A 22,221-nucleotide genomic window follows, 5' to 3' on the forward strand; every position below is an offset into this window, starting at 1 on the left:
TATCTGTGGATTTGCAAGGCTGTAGACATGGGTCACATTTGAAAGCAGCTGTTTAGTGGTTACAGAAGGAAACTGGAAGTGAAGACTCCTGGGTTCTGGTATCAAATTCCTACAGGTTTACTGGTCTTGTGCAAGTGGGTTATCTTATTTACGCCTCAGTTGTATGCCTCATAAAACAGTTGTGCATTGCCTGCAAATGGGCATTTATCATTCAGTCGACTGAAATCTTCATAACTTGGCCTCCACCTGCTAATGTAGGGTTGATTTCTGCATTGCAGTGACACATCTAAATGTCACACCTTCAAATGCCAAAGGAATGGGCTTTCTACCCTGTCTCTGACGGCTAGTCTGCACTTACCCCAAGGTCACCACTTTGGGATCGATCTCCCAGGGGGTGATTTATTGGGCCTATTTGGGATGCACTAAATCGACCACTGGTGCACCCATCAACCCCAGTACTTCACAGGGTCATGAGCAGTAAGAGAAGTCAATAGAAGAAAGTTGATTCCTCCCTCCCACTGCCGTGGGGATGCCATGATAACTAGATAGTATGCTATTCACGTAGCTGGAGTTGCATAAGTTATTTTGACATTGCACCTTACTGTACACTTGCCCAAAGATTATTTGCAGTCTAAGAGACTTTACCCACTAATATCTTTTTTTTTTTCCTGGCATTCAGCCACTGTGCCTCTAGATTTTAAGAGCTGAAGGAAAACAGCTGTTTTTATCCACATGTACAAATGGGAGGAGGATGAGGGAGACAGAGGAAGAGGAGAGTGGTAATGGGGTTTGTTCATGTTTTTGTATTGTGTTTTTGCACACGCGTGTGCATACCCGCACACCCGGTGATTTGACATTTCCTATAATGCTGGCAGGAAAGGTAGATTTCTGAAGAACCTGGTAATTAGAACATAAATATAGAACAACTGAAAAAGGATTTGTTTCCCTCATTCTTCCTGGGATGCTGTCAAGGATATTTATTTATTGTCAAGTGTAGTAATTATGTAATGCTCTGTAATTAAAGGATTTCTATATTAACAAGCCACTTTCTTAATTTCCTGCTTTAACCACTCAAAGGGCTTTCAAAACCCCTGAAAGAGGCTGAGAAAGCAGAGGGGGCACGAAAGGAGCTGATAAAAGGAGAACCTAACATTCTGACACCAGCAAATGTTTCAGACCACTAAGGGGGCCCAGCCCTCAATCCAGGAATCTGACTGCATTGGGAATCCAGAGCAACTGTCTCAAACAAAGGGAATATGTTACACTGGGAGAAGATTAGAACCAAAGGGCAAGATTCTCAGTTGAAGTAAATGGATGTAGCTCTGCTAACTTCAGTAGAACCATATTGATTTACCCTTGTTAAGAATATGACCCTAGTCTGTAAATGGACGCTGAGGCAGAAGAGGATGAGCAGAGGGGGATGACGTGGGCTGTGGAAGGAGAAATACTAGAAAAGGAAGGTAAGTAAATCCCTAATAAAGGCGAACTCCTGTTTACCGATAGTCGCACCAAACTTGATTGACCATCCTTTGACATTGGCTTTTGTTTTGCTGAGATGGAGGAGCGAAGTTAAAACTTTTTATGCCATCTGTCTTAATTTTAGGACCAGCCTGTGTGGTAGGGCAGTGCTTCATACAGGGTCTGATTTCTGAAGCACAGGAATGTTGCACATTCATTGGTCCAGATAAGCCCTGCTGGTGCCGTGTAACATAGTGCTGTCTATAGTGCTGTCTTAAACCGTTCTATGTTCAAGCACAGTAAGAAACCTTTAGTGCCTATCAGCAGGGTTTTTGCAGGCCAATTAATACACAACACATTAGTGCACTTTAGAAATTGCATGTTCCCCACTGTTTTAGACAGCCCCTGAATACACCCTGGTATTTCTATGAGCATCAGATAACTGTTGTTCTTTCTGCATCCAAGCACCATCAGCGTGAAGTGTTTTCTGATACATCAGTGATTGCAACAGAGGCTTTGCCTCTCTAAAGAGGGTGACACTGCTCTTCCTTGGAAACGAGTGGCTTTTCTGATTTGACTTCCTTCTCACTGTTTGTCAGATAATTAGTAGACCCTCTCTGTCAGGGAGCTGGTGAAACAATTGCCCATTGTACAGGAAAAAACAGAATGGAAATATGACACACAGGACATAACTTTCCATAGCCAAAGGGCAGGAAATAGATCTGTATGTTTCTACCCGCCTAAACAAGTGAAGGGGTTTAGACTTGAAAAGCTGGGCTAGCAAACACTGAAATCTTGGAAGTTTTATTTCCTTTCTCAGTAGTGAGAAGTGATATTGCAATGTTACATGTGTCCCTGTGAGACATCTATACATGGATTCAGATCCACCAGGTGGCAAAGGAACAGATCCTGTTGTGGTCACCAGGAGTCTAGTAAGGGTAATAGGTGCAGAATCATCTGAATCCCCTGAAAGCATGGGATAGGCAAAACTCAGACGTGCACAGTTTTCTTTAGTGATGGAAGTGGGTTAGTAGGTCCATGACTAATGCATATCTGCCAGGCACATGTCTCCTCCTGTCCCTCATGTATGGGACTAGAGCACATGACCTACAAACAGAGGCTGATGGATTTGGTCTTATTTAGTTTTCAGAAGCAGAGAGTGAGGGATGATTTGCTAGCAGCCTTCAACTTCCTGAAGGGGGCTCTAAAGAGGATGAAGAGAGGCTGTTCTCAGTAGTGAGGGATGGCAGAACAAGGAGCAATGGTCTCAAGTTACAGAGCAAAGGGTGCAGGTTGGATATTAGGAAAAACTATTTCACTCGGAGCGTGGTGAAGCACTGGAATGCGTTACTGAGAGGTGGTGGAATTTCCATCCCTAGAGGTTTTTAAGTCCTTGCTCGACCTAGTTCTGGCTTGGATGATTTAGTTGGGGTTGGTCCTGCTTTAGCCTGGGGGCTGGACTTGATGACCTCCTGAGGTCCCTTCCAGTTCTGTGATTCTATAAGTCAGAGAAGAACTCCTGATTCCTGACACTGGAGTAGCAGCCAAATAATGGATTCATTGATGCTTTTTGAGCACACAGGGCAGTTCTTTCCTACATACTATGGGTAGAGAAACTTAGCCTAGAGCTTCAGTGCTTAAGCTGCTGGCTGTCAGGATTAGCCTTGAATCAGCTTTGTCTATAGATTTGGTGTCTTCCAGTCTTCTGAAATCTCTTCTTTCTTCTATGACTTTTCAAAGATAATTGCTGTTGGCTCAGATATCTCCTCAGTCATCTCCTTGACTGTTCTGGGACGCATTTCACCAGGCCCTGGTGAATTTGAAGACATCTAAATTGTCTAAGCAAATTTTTAACGTGTCCTTTTTCTGTTTTAACTTTTGACCCTTCCTCATTTTCATTGGCATTCACTGCGTTATGTGTTCAGTCACCACCAACCTTCTTGGTTAAAACTGAAACAAGTAATTAAGCACATCTGCCATTTCCTCACTTTCTGTTTTCCCTCTTCATTGAGTAAAGGATCTACCAAGGACTGCTTGGTCTTTCTCTTGCTTCTAAAATATATTTAGAATGTTTGTTTTATTTCCTAGCTAATTTGAGCTTGCTTTGTGCCTTGGCTTTTTTGATTTTTTGCCCCCACCTCTCAACTTGAGCGATTTGTGTTTAGTTGTTTAGATTCATCCTTTGTAACTTGACCCATTTTCCACTTTTTGTGGGATTCTCTTTTTGATCATTCAAGATCTCCTGGTTAAGACAGAGTGGTTTCTTCCTATTCTTCCCATACTTCCATTCTTTCATACACAATAAAATAGTTGCTTCTTGTGCCCTTAATAATGTCTTTTTGAAATACTGTCAACTGTTGTCAGTTGTTTTTCTTCTTAGATTTCCTTCCCATAGGCCCTTACCTACCAACTCCCTAAGTTTGCTAAAGTCTGCCTTCCTGAAATCCATTTCATGAAATTTATTTTGCTCTTCCCCCACTGACCATTCCTTAGAACCATAAATTCTACCCTTTCATGATCACTTTCACAAAGCTGTCTTCCACTTTCAAATTCTCAACCAGTTCTTCCCTATTTGCTAAAATCAAATATAAAACAACTTCCCCCAAATTAGCTTTCTCCACTTTCTGAAACACACACACACAAAAAAAGGCTCTAATACATTCCAAGAGCTTGTTGGATAATCTGTGCCCTGCTATGTTGCTTTCCCAACAGATGTCTGGAGAGTTGACATCCCCCATCACCACCAACTCCTGTATTTTGGATGATTGTTTTAGTTGTTCAGAAAAGCCTCATCCACCTCTTCTTCCTGCTTAGGTGGCCTGTGGTAGACCCCTATCATGACATTACCCTTGGTTTTTTTTTTCTACCCCTTTTATACTTACTCGGAGACTCCCAGCACAAATCTGTGTCCTATCTCAACTTCAGTCCAATGATATACATTTCTAATATACAAGGCAACACCTCTTCTCTTTTTCCTTCTTGTCCTCCATGAGATATATGTATCTTTATAGGTTACTTATAGGAAGGCTGTAGAATCCGTAAAACTTTTAAAAACAGACCAAACTCTGTCAGGGGTGATCTAGGCACTTAATTCTCCCTCAGCACTGCAGAAGGATGGTGTGAATGCCACCGCATCATAAAATCTATCCAACCAGATACTTCTAAGATTCTAATTCAGCTACTCCTGACTTGTCACTGGTCTAACTGAGGAGAGACTCAGGGTATGTCTACACCAGTGTTCCCTCCATGGTTCTGATTAAATTTTATGTGCCGCAAGGCATGTCCAGTTCTGCACCAGAAATAGAAACAGGCTGCCCACTGTGGATGGCTGTGGGTGCTCTGCTAATCAGCTGGGCACACCTGAATCTCTCCTGGGTGGCTGCCCTAGTGCTGAGCTTATGGCGAATGCTGGTCCACACTTGTGTGTCTATGACAGTGGCAAGGTGCTTCCAGGTAGATATTGTCTATGTCAGTGGGAGGGGTTATCCTGTCATCACGGGCAATCCACCCGTGAAGCAGTGATAGGTAGATTGTCAGAAGAATTCTTCCATAGGCCGAGCATCATCTATAAAGGGACTTGGATTGGCTTAACCACATCGCTCAGCAATGGAGATTTTTCACGCTGGCTGAACATCACAGCTGTGTCAATTTAATTTTGTGTTGTAGAACAGCCCCTGACTTTCAGCTCTTTGCCTGGGCAGCAAAACAGCTCAGGCTAATAAAAAGATCTGACATTTTGCTTTAGTATTCTGGTCCCACAATGAATTGGGTCAGTTCTTTGTATTCTAAGCATCCAGGGTGGGAAAAGTGCATTTTTCGGTGTTTATATTTGAGCACCTTTTCAAAGGTTATCGATTATCTTGCCAACCATCAAAATTGCAACTTGTGGTAATCACTGAAAAATGTGTTTGTGTGGCTGCTGTGAAGTTGCAGGAGGCCCCAGATTTTGCTTTCTAAAGCAAGTTAATCTGTGTTTTTAATTGGTAAATCTGTGGGGATAAGCTTAGTATTGTGAAAGTTTTAAACACTATATGATTTATTATGAGCACTGGAATTGGTTTAAATTAACCGTCCCCAAGCTCTAAGAGTTTTAAATCACTTGAATTCACTTTTGCAGGTGACACATTGTTCGGTATCATGTGTAATTTCTTTTACTGGATTACTCCAGGGGAGATAATGTCTCTCTTGACATTATAATAATTTGAACTTTCAAAGTTAATTCACTGTGTTGTCACCCCCACCCCCCACCACCATTCGTCATTATTATGAACAATTTGGGAAAATTCTCTGCATGACATGGGGGGGGAAATCCATTATTCTCTGTTTTGTATGCTCTATACCAGCCAACTCCCAGTGCGTCAACATTCTACACTTGATAATTCAGCTCTGTACATTCTTGCCTGCATCGGTTTTCTTAAATCAGTTGTGACAAAAAGAAGGTATCTTGAAGTAGCAGAGCCTGCTTTTCAGTAAAGCCTATTAAAGTATCAAGGCTAAAAAGGCCTTAGGAGAATTCATTAGCCAAAGATCAATTGTGGAGACAGGAGTGTGTGTGTGTGTTTTTGAGCCTGACCTTTATTGTATCCCTGTAGCCCATCTACCTTCTTTGGTATTTACCCTGCAGTAGCCACCCCAAGTGGGATTTGAGTGCTAGGGTCCATCCACATTGCAGAATTATTAGATAGGTCACTGGCTCTCAAAATTTTCATGAATCTGATGTGTCTTGCATACCCCCAACTTTCACGTCACTTAAAAACTACTGGCTTACAAAAATTGGACCAAAAAAACCCATAAGCATCACAGCACAATATTACTGAAAAACAGCTTACTTATTTTTACTGATCTCTCTCATCTGGTAAACTCCATAATTCAGAATGTTTTTTGCTAGCCAGTTGACCACTTATCATGGGTGTGGCCAATTTTCCTGTGGTCCCATTAAGTTTGTTCACGGCCACCAGTCCTGGCTCTATGTTCTGTGATGCTATTCAGCTCTAATTTATCCCTGAATGTCTTCTAAGAGCCCAGTATGCTGTGGAAGTGTTGGTAATGTGCTAGACGATATTGACCTCCTATCATCCAGCAAATTCTCTATTAGGGCACCTGTCAAGTCGGGAGGGTGCCGGACGAGAGAGATTCAACCGGTATATAATTATGAATCAGCTGGAATATAAATATTTACCTCAGTGTGTATGTAGCGGCATGAACAAGTCATTGTCTTTATGAAATTTAAGTTTGTGCTGATTTTGCTAGTGCATTTCAAGTAGTTAATTGTAAAACTAGGCAAATAGCTAGATGAGTTGATGGACCTCCTGGAAGACCTTTGTGTACCCCCAGTACACACACAACCCTGGATGAGAACCATACCAGTATCATCATGATCCTTTTCCCTTGTCTATAACTTTACCAGCTTCAGGTAAGAACTCTGTGGCACTTGGAGAAAGGGAGAATTGTTTAGAATGTGTGCATTTAAACACCAGCAGATCATAGGGAAAAATTTATTTAGTGTAACAAAACTAGTAAATTAAAACATCTTAAAAAACCAGATACCGTCCCCCAAAGCAGAGCTTTTAGTCCCCACTCCCTCAGAAAAAGTGCAGGGGGGAGTACCAGAAACACCATGAAGTCCACTATAAATTTTCCTGTTGATTTTTACATGGAAGGTGCTCAGATGCCACAATGAGGGGCAGCACCACAAAACCCTAAGAAAATGTATCCCTTTGTATAAGATGTAGACTAAAATGTAGCAATTTTATCTACCTAAGGTCCATATGCTCCCTGCTAGGTAATCTTACAGGAGTTTTTGAAGGAAATGGTTTTTCATGTGAGCAGAATCATTCATTAACTCGTATAGAATAGTAAATTTTCATATGTGGAAATGGACAGTTTGATTTTCTAAACCCTATTCTCTTTGGGAGCAGTGGGATTATCTGTGCAAGTAAACTCTTATGACAAAATGCTATGGATCTTAATGGAAAATAAACCAATAAGGTTCTCCTGAAATATCTCCTAAACCCTTTTAATACAAAATCTGCTTCACTTAATAGGTATTTAGAACATTTCTAAAGAATTCTATGACAGACACTATCCTTAAATTCCAGACAAGGGTTCAAAAACCTTAGGTTTTCAATTTTCTTTAAATATTACTGGGATTTCCAGCATGAGTGTTGTAATATTAGACCCTGAGAGCTGTAGGCATTTCTGAGAAAAAATGCATTCATGAGCTAAAATTAAGGGGGTTGTAGTATATTAAATTTGCCTGTTATAAACAATAGAGTCAATGGAAACCTAGAAGATGTGTTGCCTTTTGCTAAATAAGTGAGAAGCGGATTATTATTTTTCTTTGTGGATTTGTAAATGGTGCAATTATTTCCCCTTGCAGCTCTTTGTAAGAAGAATACTATATATTTATATTGCACCTGCTTTTCAGAATGATCCAATCAAATGAGCAAACCTGCCTCACTGAAGCAGTGAACTGTTATTAAACTCTGTATCTATTTATTCTGGGCTTTGAATGTTTTGACAAGCATTAGCTTTCTTAAAATCATATAAGTGGCATATGATGTAAGCAGAAATTATAGGGATGTTTCTAAACAGCGGGTGAGAGCAGTTTGGTATGTCACCCTTTGTCACAATATTCTTATAAGTCTTTGAGTCTGTTCTGGTATAGCTATGGTCTGAAGAAGTGGGTCTGTCCCACAAAAGCTCACCTAATAAATTATATTGTTAGTCTTTTTAAAGTGCTACTTGACTGCTTTTTTGGTTTGATAGACTAACACGGCTCCTTCTCTGTTAATGTTCTTGTAAGAACATGAACGGAAAATTCAGGGTGAGCCTCTCTAATCCGCCACTCTCATCTGGCAACACCCATGGTCCAGCATGATTTTAATGCCCAGTTATCATGGATGAGGCCAAGTTTTCCATGGTCCCATAAAGTTTTGTTTCCAGCCACCGGTCCTGGCTCAGTGTTCTGTGCTGCTATTTAGCTGTAATTTGCCCCTAAATCTCTTCTAAGAGCCCAGTAAGCAGCTGAAGTGTTGGTAATATTGCTAGATAATATTAACCTCCCATGGTCTGGCAAATTCTCTTGTTCAGCACCAGTCAGGTCCCAAGGGTGCTGGCTAGAGATGTTCAACCTGTACTTCATTTATAAACTCTAAGTGCTAGATTTGAGAAAAGCTATTTAGTTCTTTCTTAGAAAAGTTTCTTAACTGCAAAATACTAGAGCTTCCAGATTAAAATTATGGGGTATATTCTCTTTGATATACACAGACATACAACTTCCTAGTAATGCTAATGGAAGATCCATATCTCTCTCAAAGTGAGTTTCATTTAGGTTCAGCTCCTGCTGTAAGATCAGTTAAACATGTGCTCAAGTGCTTTGCTGAATCAGGACCTAAGAAGATTAGGTGCCTAACTCAGATTTTGTGGATTGCAGTGTTATTCCCATAATTTCCTAGGCGCCTGAAATGTAGGCACTGAGACCCTGAGTGTTGAAGCACCTAAGTGCCAATATGCCCTTGTAGCCAAGAAGACTAATGGCATATTGGGGTGCATTAGCAGGAGTGCTGCCAGCATATAGAGGGAAGTGATTATTCCGCTTTATTCAACGCTGGTGAGGCCACATCTGGAATACTATGTCCAGTTCCAGGGGCCCCATTACAAAAAGGATGTGGATGCATTGGAGAGTCCAGCGGAGGGCAACAAAAATGATCGGGGATCTGGAGCACATGACTTAAGAGAAGAGGCTGAAGGATATAGTCTTATTTAGTTTACAGAAGAAAAAAGTGAGGTAGGAATTTGATAGCAGCCTTCAATTACCCGAAAGGGAATGACAAAGAGAATGGAGAAAGGCTGTTCTCAGTGGTGATGGATGGCAGAATTAGGAGCAATGGTCTCAAGTTGCAGTGGGGGAGATCTAGGTTGGATATTAGGAAAAACTATTTCACCAGGAGGGCGGTGAAGCACTGGAATGAGTTACCTAGAGAGGTGCTGGAATCACCATCCCTAGAGGTTTATAAGTCCTGGCTCGACAAAGCCCTGAGTGGAATGATGTAGTTGTAATTGGCCCTGCTTTGAGCAGGGGGTTGGACTTGACTTCCTGAGGTCTCTTCCAGCCCTGTGATTCTATGAACTTCCCCGCTAATCTGACTTAACTCCAAGTCCATGAGCAGCATAGAGCTAAGGACAGTGTAATGTAAACCCTTTGGTCTTTGTGCCAGCTGTCACTGGATTTTAGGAGCCATTCTCTAATACCCCACACTGACAGTACAAAAGGTAAAAGATTCATAGTGCAGATGGGCAACGCCACCACAAGGAGCAAAGTGTAGAGGTGCACAACGAGGTGCAATTATTGTTGTGGCTATAGACCAGTGTAAATTGTGTTGATTTTAATTTCGTAATGGTAGATGTGGTTTTTCTGGCAATCCTCCACATTTTTGAAATGATAAAGATGAGAGGGAAGAGGTGTGGGAACTGTAGGGGGAGCACTAGCCATGTGATCCTGCCCTGCTCCGCTCGCCCTGCTCCACCCCTTCCTGCCTCTTCCTGTGGAAGCACCACACCACTTCCAGCGGGTGTGGAGACAGTCCTGCCCCCACCCCCAGGAGCAATGCAGCCTCAGAGTAGCATGAGCTGTGCACTGCTCAGGGGCAGAGGTAGGACTGACCCTGCACTCATGGGAAGCAGTGCTCGGGGGAGGGGGTCATGTGGCCTCCTGTGCATCCCCCATGGATCATATATCATAAAGATGTACTTCAACAACAGTTTACCATGGCCAGCTCGTTGTCATGTAAATATACCTACACAGTCTTATCTTCCCATTCTCTTGCACAGCTTTTTATAAACAAAAGATGGCACCTACTTATCCCACCTTGCATACCTTGCAGGGCCAAACACCAATATTCAGTATAGACTATGGGGTCTTTACAGAACCATTCCGCTCAGCTTCCTGAGTGTGGTTTACCTTAATCCCAGTAACACCAAACTGGAATGACAAGGGACAATTGTCACCAAAAAAGCTCTCGAAACTAGTGAAATCTGTGCCTGTTCAACTCTTTCCTGTAGGAATCATGTTGTCCCTGTGCAATCCACATGTGATTTTATTTTTAGATATAGGCTTGTAAAATCTGCTCTTTAAAAAATTATAGTAATTGCCTCGGCCGTGTGCCATTTCCCTGCAACTGTTGAGCTGAATTAGGAAATGGAAATGTCTAATCAAGCAGGAAAGTGCACTCCTGAACATTTCCTGTGTAGAGTAGGGCACTCCGAGTTTCTAAGCAGCATGCCACCTGCTGTATCAATTGTATCTTCAGAAAAAGCACTTAAAAGTGCACATGCAGGTAACATCCAGAAGACTTTGACGCAGCTGTCTCTCACCCTTTCTTCCATATCCTGGCAGCCCATGTTTAGTGAAGGACTGGGGAGAGATGGGGAGAGTAGATGCATGTAGGTCTGGTAAATATGTTTAGAATTGGAAAAGGTGCGGAAAAGGGCAAAAGAGATGGTTACAGATCTATAATAGATTCAGTACGAGGAGAGATTGAGAAGACTGGCTCTTTTCAGCTTGTGAAAGAGATGACGAAGTGGGGATATGACAGATCTGTACAAATGCAGACGGAAGCTCTCTAGTCCAGAACTCTCTTTGTCCATCCATAATCCGGCATGATTTTCACCAACCAGATGACCACTTACTGTGGGTCTGGCCAAGTTTCCTGTGGTCCCCTAAAGTTTATTTACAGCCACCAGTCCTGGCTCTCACCCAGTGTGGCTGCTGTTCTAAATGGAGGGCAAACTGCTTTTGACTGTTCAACCCAATATTCTAACCACTTGGGGTAAAATCCTTCCCTTTGCTCAGTGATTCATCAGACCTGTGCTCCCATTGAACGGATCACCAGTCCACACACATTTTGTCCACTTTGATGGAGGGTGACTAGTTTGATATTTTTGGGGGGAACCAGTTATCTGTCTATGTCAGCCTGTACCAACCAGCAGCCATCTTAGTAGCTCCTGTATGACTCCTGGAGGTGCTGAGCACCTGGCGCAGTCAATGGGAACTGCTAATGTTCAGGACCTTTGAAAGTCAGGCCGATTTGTGATGGATTGATTCCTTAGGAGAAGCTGCCTAGTGATGAGTGAACTTCAAAGTGTTTGAGATTTGGTTTCAGATAATTACCCATAAGTTGCAATATCCAGGCTCCTCTGAGTCGGGAGTTATGGTGGAAATCTTGAGGTACTTTCTTGCAAGATTTTAGAGGCTTCCTGTCGTACCTGTAAATACCTGGTGATCTTCCGTCAGTAGAACCCTAGGAGTTCCACTGTAGAATGAATTTTTATTAGCTCCTTTGTGTTCAGAGGGACCACTTGCATCCACCTCTACATCTGGAAGAAAAATGCATTCCCTCTTTATGTGTGGATCAAGTCAGACTCCACAGGGGATGGGGGGAGATGCATGTGGCTTACGTTTCCCCTCTGCCCTTGTTACCCTGTCTTACCCCAGACAGGGAGAACCCTCTGATCTCATAGGCAAGGTTCATAAAGGAAAAGGCAGGGAGCCAGCAAACTAGGAATCTGGAGGTGTTATGTTTTGTCTGTTCTTTGATTTCCATGGGTTTTACTGAAGGCAGCGCCTGAGTAATAGAAGGCTTCATTGTTTTTCCTCTGAACACCTGAAAACATTAAAATCCTGGAAAGAGAGAAGAGAAACTTTGCTTTTATATATAACCTAGTGTACTCAGACTGTTTTTTGGGCAGAGTTGAAAGACGTTTTCAAAGCATTTCTAAACTCAGAAAAAATTGAATTCCCCAAACTGGTGAAGTTTAGATGTACTCCCTACCAAATCAGGTTCATATTCACTGTTGCCGGGAGCTAATGAAGAAGAGACTGAAGTTTTGCTTTTGAACATTCAGTGCACAGAGAATCCTTTTTATGGGAGGAAGTTGGAGGGGCTGCTTTGGGGGGGAAAAAGAGATTATAGAAATGTTTCATGGATCAAGGCTGCTTTTATTAAATAAACATCCGAGAGATTATTTGTGCTTGGCACTTTTTCAAGTTATTTGGAGCTTTATTTCCTGTCCACACTGGGGGTTGGAGTAAAATTGATTTCTTGCCCATTTCTAGCTAAGGTGGACCCTCCATGTGACTCCACCCTGCCCCCAAACCCAAGGTGGCTGTGCCCTTCCTCACCCCACTGACGGGGATAAGACTGGTAATATATATTTTAAAAAGAGAGCCAGCTATTTGTTAACTGAGTGAAAAGGCAGCCCGTGGAGCTGCTTCACAGCACTTGAAACAATTAATCTTTTTCCAGAACATCTGAGCAAATGATAAGTGTAATTTATTGTCCACATTGGGATTGATGAACTTTTTAAAAGGAACTGGCTTGGGTGAGTTTTAATTTAATAAGAAATCAGGAACTTGTCCCCACTTCCACTGGCCTGTTTCAAGCAGGATAAATTGATAGCTTAAAAGCTTTATTGGCTATTTTTGCTCTTTTACGTTGAGTGGAATTTTGTTCCTTGTTTTTTAAGATCATTTTTAATGTGGTGAAATTACCAAGGAACTGGATACATTGAACTCTATTTATATTCTATATATACTATGGAGGGTGGGTGGGTGGGTGTGGTCATATGTATAATCAGTGTCTTTTTTGTGTTTAAGAAAAACAAAAGAAACCATTACACAGCTGACACTCCACATGCATGTACACACACCAATCTCATGGTTGCCCAGGTGCCGGCACTCAGTACCAGCACAACAAAACACTGTGTATAATAATATATTGCCAAAGAATTGTAACCGAACAAGGATTGCCTTTTGGCCTAACATCGGTGGCAAGTAGCTGCCCAACTAGTAAAATGTAATGTTGTCTTAATTACTGAAAAGTACAAATGTAAGATTTTTTTTTAAAGGAGAGAGATGTGTTAAGATGCATGGGAAGCAGGGAAAAGGTTAAGGAGAGAAATATTTGTTTTCTCCAGCTTTGTAGAGACGATGGATGAAGGGTGTCAAACAGGTATCTCTGTAAAGAAATATACCACCTTGTAGTGGTTCCTAAATTGTTTAATAGAGCTAGGAATACAACTTTGGTCATATGACTCCTGATCCTTCCCCTTGTGCCCTGAGCTATGCTCTTTCCAGCATGTTTCCTCCTCTTTAGCACTACTTAACCTCTTACCTGTCTAAGAAGGTCCACAATGTGCATTATCTCTTGACACTGCCATTTGTTTTTGTGGTGCTGAAGGAATTAAAATTCTGTTGAAGTCCTTGACATTCCCATTTTAAAGTGAGTATTTAGCTGCCTTGATGAAATCAGACACAAGCAAGGTCATTAAAGATGACTAGTTATGATACTTTAGGGTTGAAAAATAAATTCAGACCAATCACATAACTGCAAAACCATTTCCTCAATGCCAAGAGAACATTTCTCTTAATAATAGTACATGCAGCATTTAATTAGTCTGATAGACATGAACCATTGACTCTTAATTGAAGAAGTGGAGGTTACTTAAGTGTCCTGGCCCTATTTCAATTCAACTGCCCTGTTGAAGTGTTTATCATCTTCATGAAATGACAGCATCTTGATTAATGATATCATTCTGTTTCCAGATAGACTAATGGTATGTCTAGACTGCAGTCAGTGGATGCTTTTGTAGCTTAAATTGACATTCTCTAGTTCATTTTAATTTAGCTAGCTTGGGTCACTACCAGAATCCAGGGCTCTCAGAGCTAGCCTGTACAGGTTGAACCTCTCTAGTCCAGCATCCTCAGGACCTGACCGATGCTGGACCACGGAGGTCAATATAGTCTAACAGCATTAGCAACACTCCCACTGCTGACTGAGCTGTTGAAGACATTTAGGGGTAAATTACAGCTAAATAACAGCACAGAGCACTGAGAGCCAGGACTGGTGACTACAAACAAACTTTATGGGATAGCAGGAAATTTGACCATTCCTATAAGTGGACTCCATGTGACTCCACCGACTAACTAGATCAAAAGTGGCTTGGTGCTATAACTACCAGTGACTACAGTCTAGACATAGTTTAAATAACAATATAGTTTTGGTGAGGATGCATTTTATCCTAAAGCAAAGGAGACAACAAAGAAGGACGGGCTAAATATAAAGGCTATTCCGAGGAAAGCAGAGCATAATTGTCTCATTCAGTCAACAATCACATTGAACTGACTCTGGGATGCCTATGCTAACAGGCAAAGAAGCAGACTTTACCCTCCAAGGTCAACTAGAATACAATTACTGTCTACATCAACCACTCACTCTGTTTCCCTCAATTCCTCATGGTATTCTCCTTTTCTTGGGTGACTGCCTACATCCATTTGGCTGCCCTTACCAATGGTTAAAGTGACTGCTACCTGTGTGGCATTCAGCCCTAGATAAGCATCCTAATTGAGAATTAATATGACCTTATCTTGATTTTTTTTTCTTAATTCATTTCCAAAGTGAGTTGAACTAAACCACTTTAATTCTGAATGGCTGCTTCCTGCATGGGAGCTGAATGCAGTTTAACTAACCCACTTCAAATTCACACTTTTTAATTATTTAGGGTTATCTTTCCTGGATGTCCCTGTATCAACGAACCCTAACAGTTAATTATCAATCCAAGCTTTGCTCTAAATAGCTATCAATTTAACAAATAATCATTCCTGTTTCCAGGGGTTTTACTGTGAACCTGCATGTTATTTCATGTAACCATGCTATTAAGTTGTCACTACTTCCTTAAGCCTTTTGACTTACCTCATTGAGTTTGTGTAAATTATTTCTTCACAAACTACTATGACTATTACTACCTGCCATACTTGCCTGGAAAAGTGCTTTGTAAATACACATTACACAGACACAAGGAGAAAATTTAATGGCTAGGTAAGTAAATCTCCTTTTTAAAGTTGTTCTTTGTTTTTAAAAGAAACATCTGATGGGGCAGTTAGTTACTGTGGTGACTTTCATTTCCAGCGGATTATATCAGAAGCTGGTAATACAGTTTGTGGTTATCTACAAAAAAAAAATCTTTCCTTTTTTATCAGGGAGCTGGAGGTGTTTTTTTGATAAACCTGGGCCTGAGCTAAAAAGTTAGGGTTAAAACACTGAAACTGGTGACCTCAGGAGGTCATTGAATCCAGTCTCAACTAAATCATCCCAGACAGAGCTTTGTCAAGCCAGGACTTAAATACCTCTAGGGATGTAGATACCATCATCTCTCTAGGTAAACCATTTACATCTGTTTTTTTTCCCTCACAGGACACCAGATGCTTGCTATTTCATCTTTTTCTTGCTTGCTTGTCACTGCAGGTGACCACCACCTTCTAGAAAGTGGCTTCTCATTCAAGAGTGGGAATGTTTAAACACATCAGCCTTCAACATTCAAAAAAAATCCCTTTAATTTCCTTCAGGAGTGCCCAGTCCAATCCTACTGCTGTCTGTGGAAATTTTACTTCTGATTCCAGTGCAAGTGGGAGTAGACCCCTAAACCCATTGCTTCCTGCATTGAACTGCATAGGGAACATCTCATTGCATTTAAATCTGCTCGCATGAGGCATGATAACATTGACTCACACATCAGAAAGACAAGCAATGAAAACAGAGGCATAATGAGGATATTAGAAACTAATTAATGACAAGCACTGCTGCCACCATGCAGTTATGTTTAATAAAATGTCATGAATGCGTGGGCATAAAAATTGTGACCAATCCTCTGACCATGTATTATCTCCTTGCTCTTCTGGCTCCACGTCTGTGGGCTTATATGATGATCTACACAGCATTTTGGGAGAGGTGCTCAGGAAAAGCTAACTCACTGTTAGTGGTTATTTGTCTCTTCAAGGCAGATTTAGTAAAAGTAGGAGAGTTAATGATAGAACGCTAGCTAGAATCCAACTGAGTCCTTATGTTTCACTTCCCTAAAACTCTCCATGTAGTCTTAGTTCGACAGCAGATGCTTCCTTTCCTGTCCTAATACAAGGACCTGGGCCTCACTAGCAGAGTTAGATCAACGTAAGGACCTGAGGATTACAGTGGCTGGGAAACTGGATAGAGCCAACAGTGTGCACTTGTAGCCAGGAAGGCTAACAGCATATTGGGCTGTTTTAGTAGGAGCATTTCCAGCAGATCTAGAGAAGTGATTATTCCCCTTTATTTGGCACTGCTGAAGCCGTTTCTGGAGTATTCCCTCCAATTCTGGTTCCCCCATTACAAAAAAGGGTGTAAATGCATTGGAATCCAGTGGATGTCAATAAAAATGATTAGGAGCACATGACTTATGAGGAGAGGCTGAGGGAATTGGGCTTATTTAATGATTGGAGATACACATCTCCTAGAACTGGAATGGGCCTTGGGAGGTCATCTAGTCCAGTGCCATCTTGGCAGGGCCAACCACCATTCCTGACATCTATTTGCCCCAATCCCTAAATGGCCTCCTCGGGGATTAAGCTCACAACCCTGGGTTTAGCAGGCCAATGCTTAAACCACTGAGCTATCCCCCCCCACCGTTTAGCGTATGGAAGAGAAGAATGGTGGAGATGTTGATAGCAGCCTTCAACTACCTAAGGAGGGCTCCGAGGGGAATGAAAAGAGGTTGTTCTCAGTGGTTGCAGATGACCGAACAAGGCACAGTGGTCTCAAGTTGCAATGGGAAGGGTCTGGTTTGGGTTTTAGGAAAAACTGTTTCACCAGGAGGATGGTAAAGCATTGGCATGAGTTTTCTAGGGAGGTGGTAGAATCTCAATCCCTAGAGGTTTTTACGTATTGGCTTGACAAAGCCCTGGCTGGAATGATTTAGTTGGCATTGGTCCTGCTTTTAGCAGGCTACTGGACTTGATAACCCCGAGGCCTCTTCCAGCCCTATGACTGTGTGATTCTAAGCCTGCTTAGATCAACCTAAGTTTGTAAGCATCTATACTAAAATGTAGTTCCCTCCATGTAACTTGCCTTAATAACTTCTTAGTGCATGAGCTGATGTTGCTAGGTTGACACAGTGACAGGCACTACATTGCTGTTGCTGCCTTTCAGAAGCCATCCCGCACTGGCAGTTAAATCAGTGAAAGCGTTCCTGATATGAGGAGTACAGCGCGGATGTGCAAAAGTGATTTCGACTTTGGGCAGGCTACACTACAACATTAATCTACTCTAGGTCTTTTTGCAGTAGTTGCATTTCAGTGGTGGGTTAAGCGATCCTTAGTGTATACCTGACAAGTCATGCACTTTATGGCGCTTCCCGATAAAGGGCTGTGTATATATTTCTGTTATAACCCTCTAATATCTCTTCAAATAAGAATTTGCTATAAATAATAACTTTTGTTCATGCCTTTATGACCACTGTGATGAGTCAGAGTGGATACATCTTTGGCTAGGATGATACTAATAGCTTACTTTCCCCTTTTCTGTGCAGTTCTTCTGGGTCCTTCTGGTGATCTTCGTCACTGAGGTTCTGCTGTTACTCGCCGAAATAATCTTCGAAAACCAGGTGAGCTTCTTCAACTTCTTCTCCCTTGGTGAGTGAAAAGCACAATTGTCCTGTTTGAAGAAGAATGGGGAACTGCTTGTTCAATCAGTCATTGTCACCAGCAAATGAGGATTTGTTTTCTCCCAAGTCATTGTTTTCACTGTTAAGCTACTGAAGAGACTCTCCCCACCCCTTCTTCTGTGCATGGATGAAAGCTCCATTTTTCTCATTGATAGTTTATTCCTGTATTGTATAATAGTTTTGCGGTTATACAATCTCTCGCACAATCTGATTTAGGAGTGGTTAAGTCAGAATTATGAATAAAGATTTTCATGAATGAATGCCTGTAAAGGGTTAAACCCAAAGACAGTGGGTCCTCTGTTGACAAACAGCCAGGTGAGCCAATAGGGAGCAAATGGGATTGTATGAATTGCAGCAGCTGCCTGATGAGAAGGGTCTTTAGTTTCTGGACAGGGCAGAGAGACCAAGACTTTTAATCCTAAATAGTCTTGATTAATCCAGTAAATATGCCAGCCACATCATAATCAGACCATAGAGAGATGTAAGTAGACAGGAAACGTTTAGTTAACCACGATCAAGATATTTTTATTTTGAGTTTGGTGTGGAACTTTTTAGGCTGGTTGAAGTTTTTCCCTGTACTCTGTAACTTCTAAACTGAATCCCTGGGGAAGTGATTCTCTGTGCTCTAACCTGTTTGATAGCATCTAGCAGACAGGTGTGCGGTACCGCTTTCATGGTATAGGTTCATCTTTGTTTCCTTAATAAATTACTTTTTTAAGGCAAGGTTTTGATTCCTGTGTCTTAGAGAAAGGCCTGTGTATATTCATGCCTAGACCAAAAGGTCAGCTATCAGATTGCAGATTAATTTCTTCTTTTTGTTTCTAAGTTCTCTCCTTCTGCTCTAAGGGGTAGAAGCTTGGCGTTACCCCCTCCCTAGGGAGACATCACAAATGTGTCTCCCTGAGTTTTAAAGTTTTTGTTTTTGTTTTTTTCTCTTCTCCCCATTTGGGTGATGGCAGCTACCTCCCAGGGTCAGGGAATCTGTGACCTTGGGAAGTTTTTAAGCAGAGCTTATAGAAGCAAAGTGTTTTTAAGGTCTTTTGATCACCCCCACTTTCTTCACTTACAGTGTCAGAGTGGGGATCAGCCTTTGACAACAGTACAATGGTCTTTCACGTTCCTCTTGCCCATGAATTAGGTTAGAGATACTCAACTACATCTAGGCACCAGAACTGAACACCAGGCTGCAATTTACAGACTCAACTGGTAATGTAAAAGAAATGTCCTTCCACCCTGGTACGACCACATTGTTAGAAGGGCTTGGTAAATATTGTAAGCAAAATATGGGAAAGACTTTTAGGTCTTTTGGATAAGAGATACAACCAAGATTCTCTCCCTCCCCCAGCACTTACCATCAGCGGTGGGGAAAGCATAGCAACCCACTCCCAGATCCCTCTACCCACCCCCCTGCACCAGCCATGTCACTCTGTTTGCCACCAGTGAATGCGGGGGAGGTCCCACCCTCCCCCAAGTGATGAGGTGGGAGAACAGAGTTGCTCTGCTTCCCACACTACTGCCAGTCAGTGTTGGGGGTGGGGAGACCAGATTCCTGCTACAGGTGCCAGTCTCCCTCTCCCACTGCCAGTCCTCCTTGGATGGCCAGAGATTCTGGCCCCAGCCATGGCACTTGGGGAACCCATACCCCCCTGCACACCACCCCTGCCAGGTGCTATTCCATGCTACCTATTCCCTTAGGAGCCAGTGGCTTTCACTTCAATTGGTCTTTCTCTTGTACCGGCCACTGAGCTCGCCATTGTTTTGTACGGAAATTTAGTTGCATGTGTTAAAACAATAAAAAGTCAGCAAGAGTGAAAAGTGGACATGAATATTGAGTGAGCGTGTCCCTCTGGGAGAGAGTGTTTAAAATAGCAGGAAAGTTGGTTCAGAGGTTTGAAATTGCTAACAGTTATATGGAAATGTCTCTGAGCTTCAGTTAAATTCACTCCCAACTTCTTCCATTGCAGTGTTAAAGAAAATAAAAGCCATTGATAATTTGGTGACGTGATTTTTACGGGGACAGAGAATTACTGCATCAAACCCAGTGTTTCCTCTCTCTAATAAGTGAATGCTGCAGTGAATCTGTGAAACTCCTAGGATCCATCTTGTTAAATATGCAGCTTAGTGTTACAATAGGGAAGAAAGATCTTCCTGATCTTACTTGAGGATTAAGGTTTGCCCCCTGAAGCCTTAGGATTGATAGTTCTTGTCACTGTTCACCCAGCATAGTTATATATCAGAGAGTGAAATTCACCCCTATGTACAAGGCTGCACTCCAACCCCATGCATCACTTCAGGTGTTTTTGCAGCCCTGGGAGCAAAGGATTGATTTCCCTCCCCTATCCCCACCCCCAATCCCCACATAAATCCTCTTTGGAACTTGCTGAACTTTTTACCTCAACTATGCTAAAGGATTCTTGAAAGTTGCGTATATGATGCCGTATATTGCTGTAATGGACAGATTAAAAATGCTCACAATAGGATTTTTTTCTGCCACTCCTTGAATTAAGTGAAAGAAACCCTTCTACTTGAAGAATTAACTTGATATTGCAATCATTTAAATGCTTTGAATATAGAACCATAATCTTGCTGGGTCACACTGTACCCAGTATGGCTGAACCATTTCGAGAATGCATACTCAGGGGCTTTATAAAATCTGTTCTGTTTGTATAAATGCTTAACACTTCCTTTGGTACTCTGATATTCTGGGAAGGAGGATATTAAAGAGTGTATCATCTCCTCAGTGACCTCTGACCCTAAATGCAAAATCAATACGCAGGAGGCTCAATTCTACATGAGTCACAGCCAATGTTCCCTCTAATTTTTTTCCATTCATGGGCAGAATAAATGTTATGTGCACCAAGGCATGAGTGGATGTGCACCACATGTAGAAACATATTCTGGTGGCTGTGGGCGCCCCGCTGATCGTCTAGGTGGTGCCTGAATCTCTCCTGGGCAGCCACCCACGTGCTCAGCTTAGAGGGAACCGCTGGTCATAGCCAAAGAGGAGGTTTACATGAGCCACTGTAGTGAATCAGAAGAAATTGGCAGGTCGTGTTCCACCAAAGGAGTTGCAAGGGCTATTTGTTGCATGGCAGGATTCCCATTCCTCCTGGGTTGGTACCATGGATAGATTATCTCTGTATCATATTCCAAGCAAGCTAGCTGAGTCATCTGAAGTGAGAGATGTGGGGCCTGGTCCTTCATTGCCTTGCAACTTCCGTCGTTTATACCGAGGGAGAGTGGGTGTAAAATGCTTCCAGCTGCATGACCGAGCAGAGAGCTCTCATTTTGGTGCCGGCAGCCTGAGGGATGAGGCAGTGAGGAATCAGGCCCATCTTAAGTCTCATTTCTTTGTGTCGTGTCCCTACAAGTGCCCCCGCTGTGCCTGGTGCACTTGCAGTGGGCGATTGCTCAGAGCAGTGTGCATCTGGCCCATGCACAGCATGCTGGTTAGCCTGGTGCCATGTGCCATTGTTATACAGGATCACCCTCGGGGGGGTGGGGCCTATAATATGCAGTTTTGAGTCACAAGGCTATGTCAGCATCAAAACTTGAATCTTTATGGGGGTGGGGTTTAAGCAGCCATGAACAACAGAAGTTTTGAGGATCAAGCAAAAGTGTAGATGTAACTTCAGTTCCTTCTCAACTGCCTGAGTCTTAGGCTGAGGTTACCGGGACGATTGATCCAGTCGGGTTGGTCTTCCAGAGTTCAATTTGTGAGCCTGGTAGAGGCACGCATAATCATACTGTCTGGGGTCAGCAGTAGACCCCTGTACTCCTCGATATAGCAAGGCATAGGAGAGGTCGACTTCTCTCTGTAGACATCCAGGTAAGTCGACTGCAGATAAGTCAATTCTAGTTACGCAATTGCCATAGATAGAATTGCATATCCACAATTGACTTACCTCCCCAGTGTAAACCAAGCCTGAGCCCTGGCAGTTGTCCCATTTAAGATTCCCTCTGCTTTCCCTCTTCTCTTATCAATAACATGAGCCCAATTGCCAGAGCATGATCAGCGGGAGAGAGAAAATCTACAAACATTTGAAATGGAATTGCAGCCCTTCCATTAAACTCGTGGCTTGAGTAAAACCATTAGCATGTAAATCATCCCTTAATTTAATTTAATGGGTGATATCAAAATTTAATTAAAAATCAAACAATTGGTTAAAGAGATCAGAGATTAACAAGCGATGAATCTTCTTGACCTATAATTGTCACGCTGCACAAAGC

The 22,221-nt window shown here is 42.3% G+C and overlaps 1 protein-coding gene across 1 annotated transcript in view; it reads left to right on the forward strand.

Annotated features, from left to right (window-relative positions):
• Positions 1-22,221, forward strand: part of LOC142004191 (tetraspanin-15-like) — a 160,905-nt gene that overhangs the window by 65,872 nt on the left and 72,812 nt on the right. The window contains exon 3 of the mRNA XM_074981679.1: positions 17,857-17,931. Coding sequence (XP_074837780.1) covers positions 17,857-17,931 — 75 coding nt within the window. The remainder of the gene's footprint in view (positions 1-17,856; positions 17,932-22,221) is intronic.

Source organism: Carettochelys insculpta, chromosome 31 (assembly GCF_033958435.1).
Source record: "Carettochelys insculpta isolate YL-2023 chromosome 31, ASM3395843v1, whole genome shotgun sequence".
NCBI classification, from domain to species: domain Eukaryota; kingdom Metazoa; phylum Chordata; order Testudines; family Carettochelyidae; genus Carettochelys; species Carettochelys insculpta.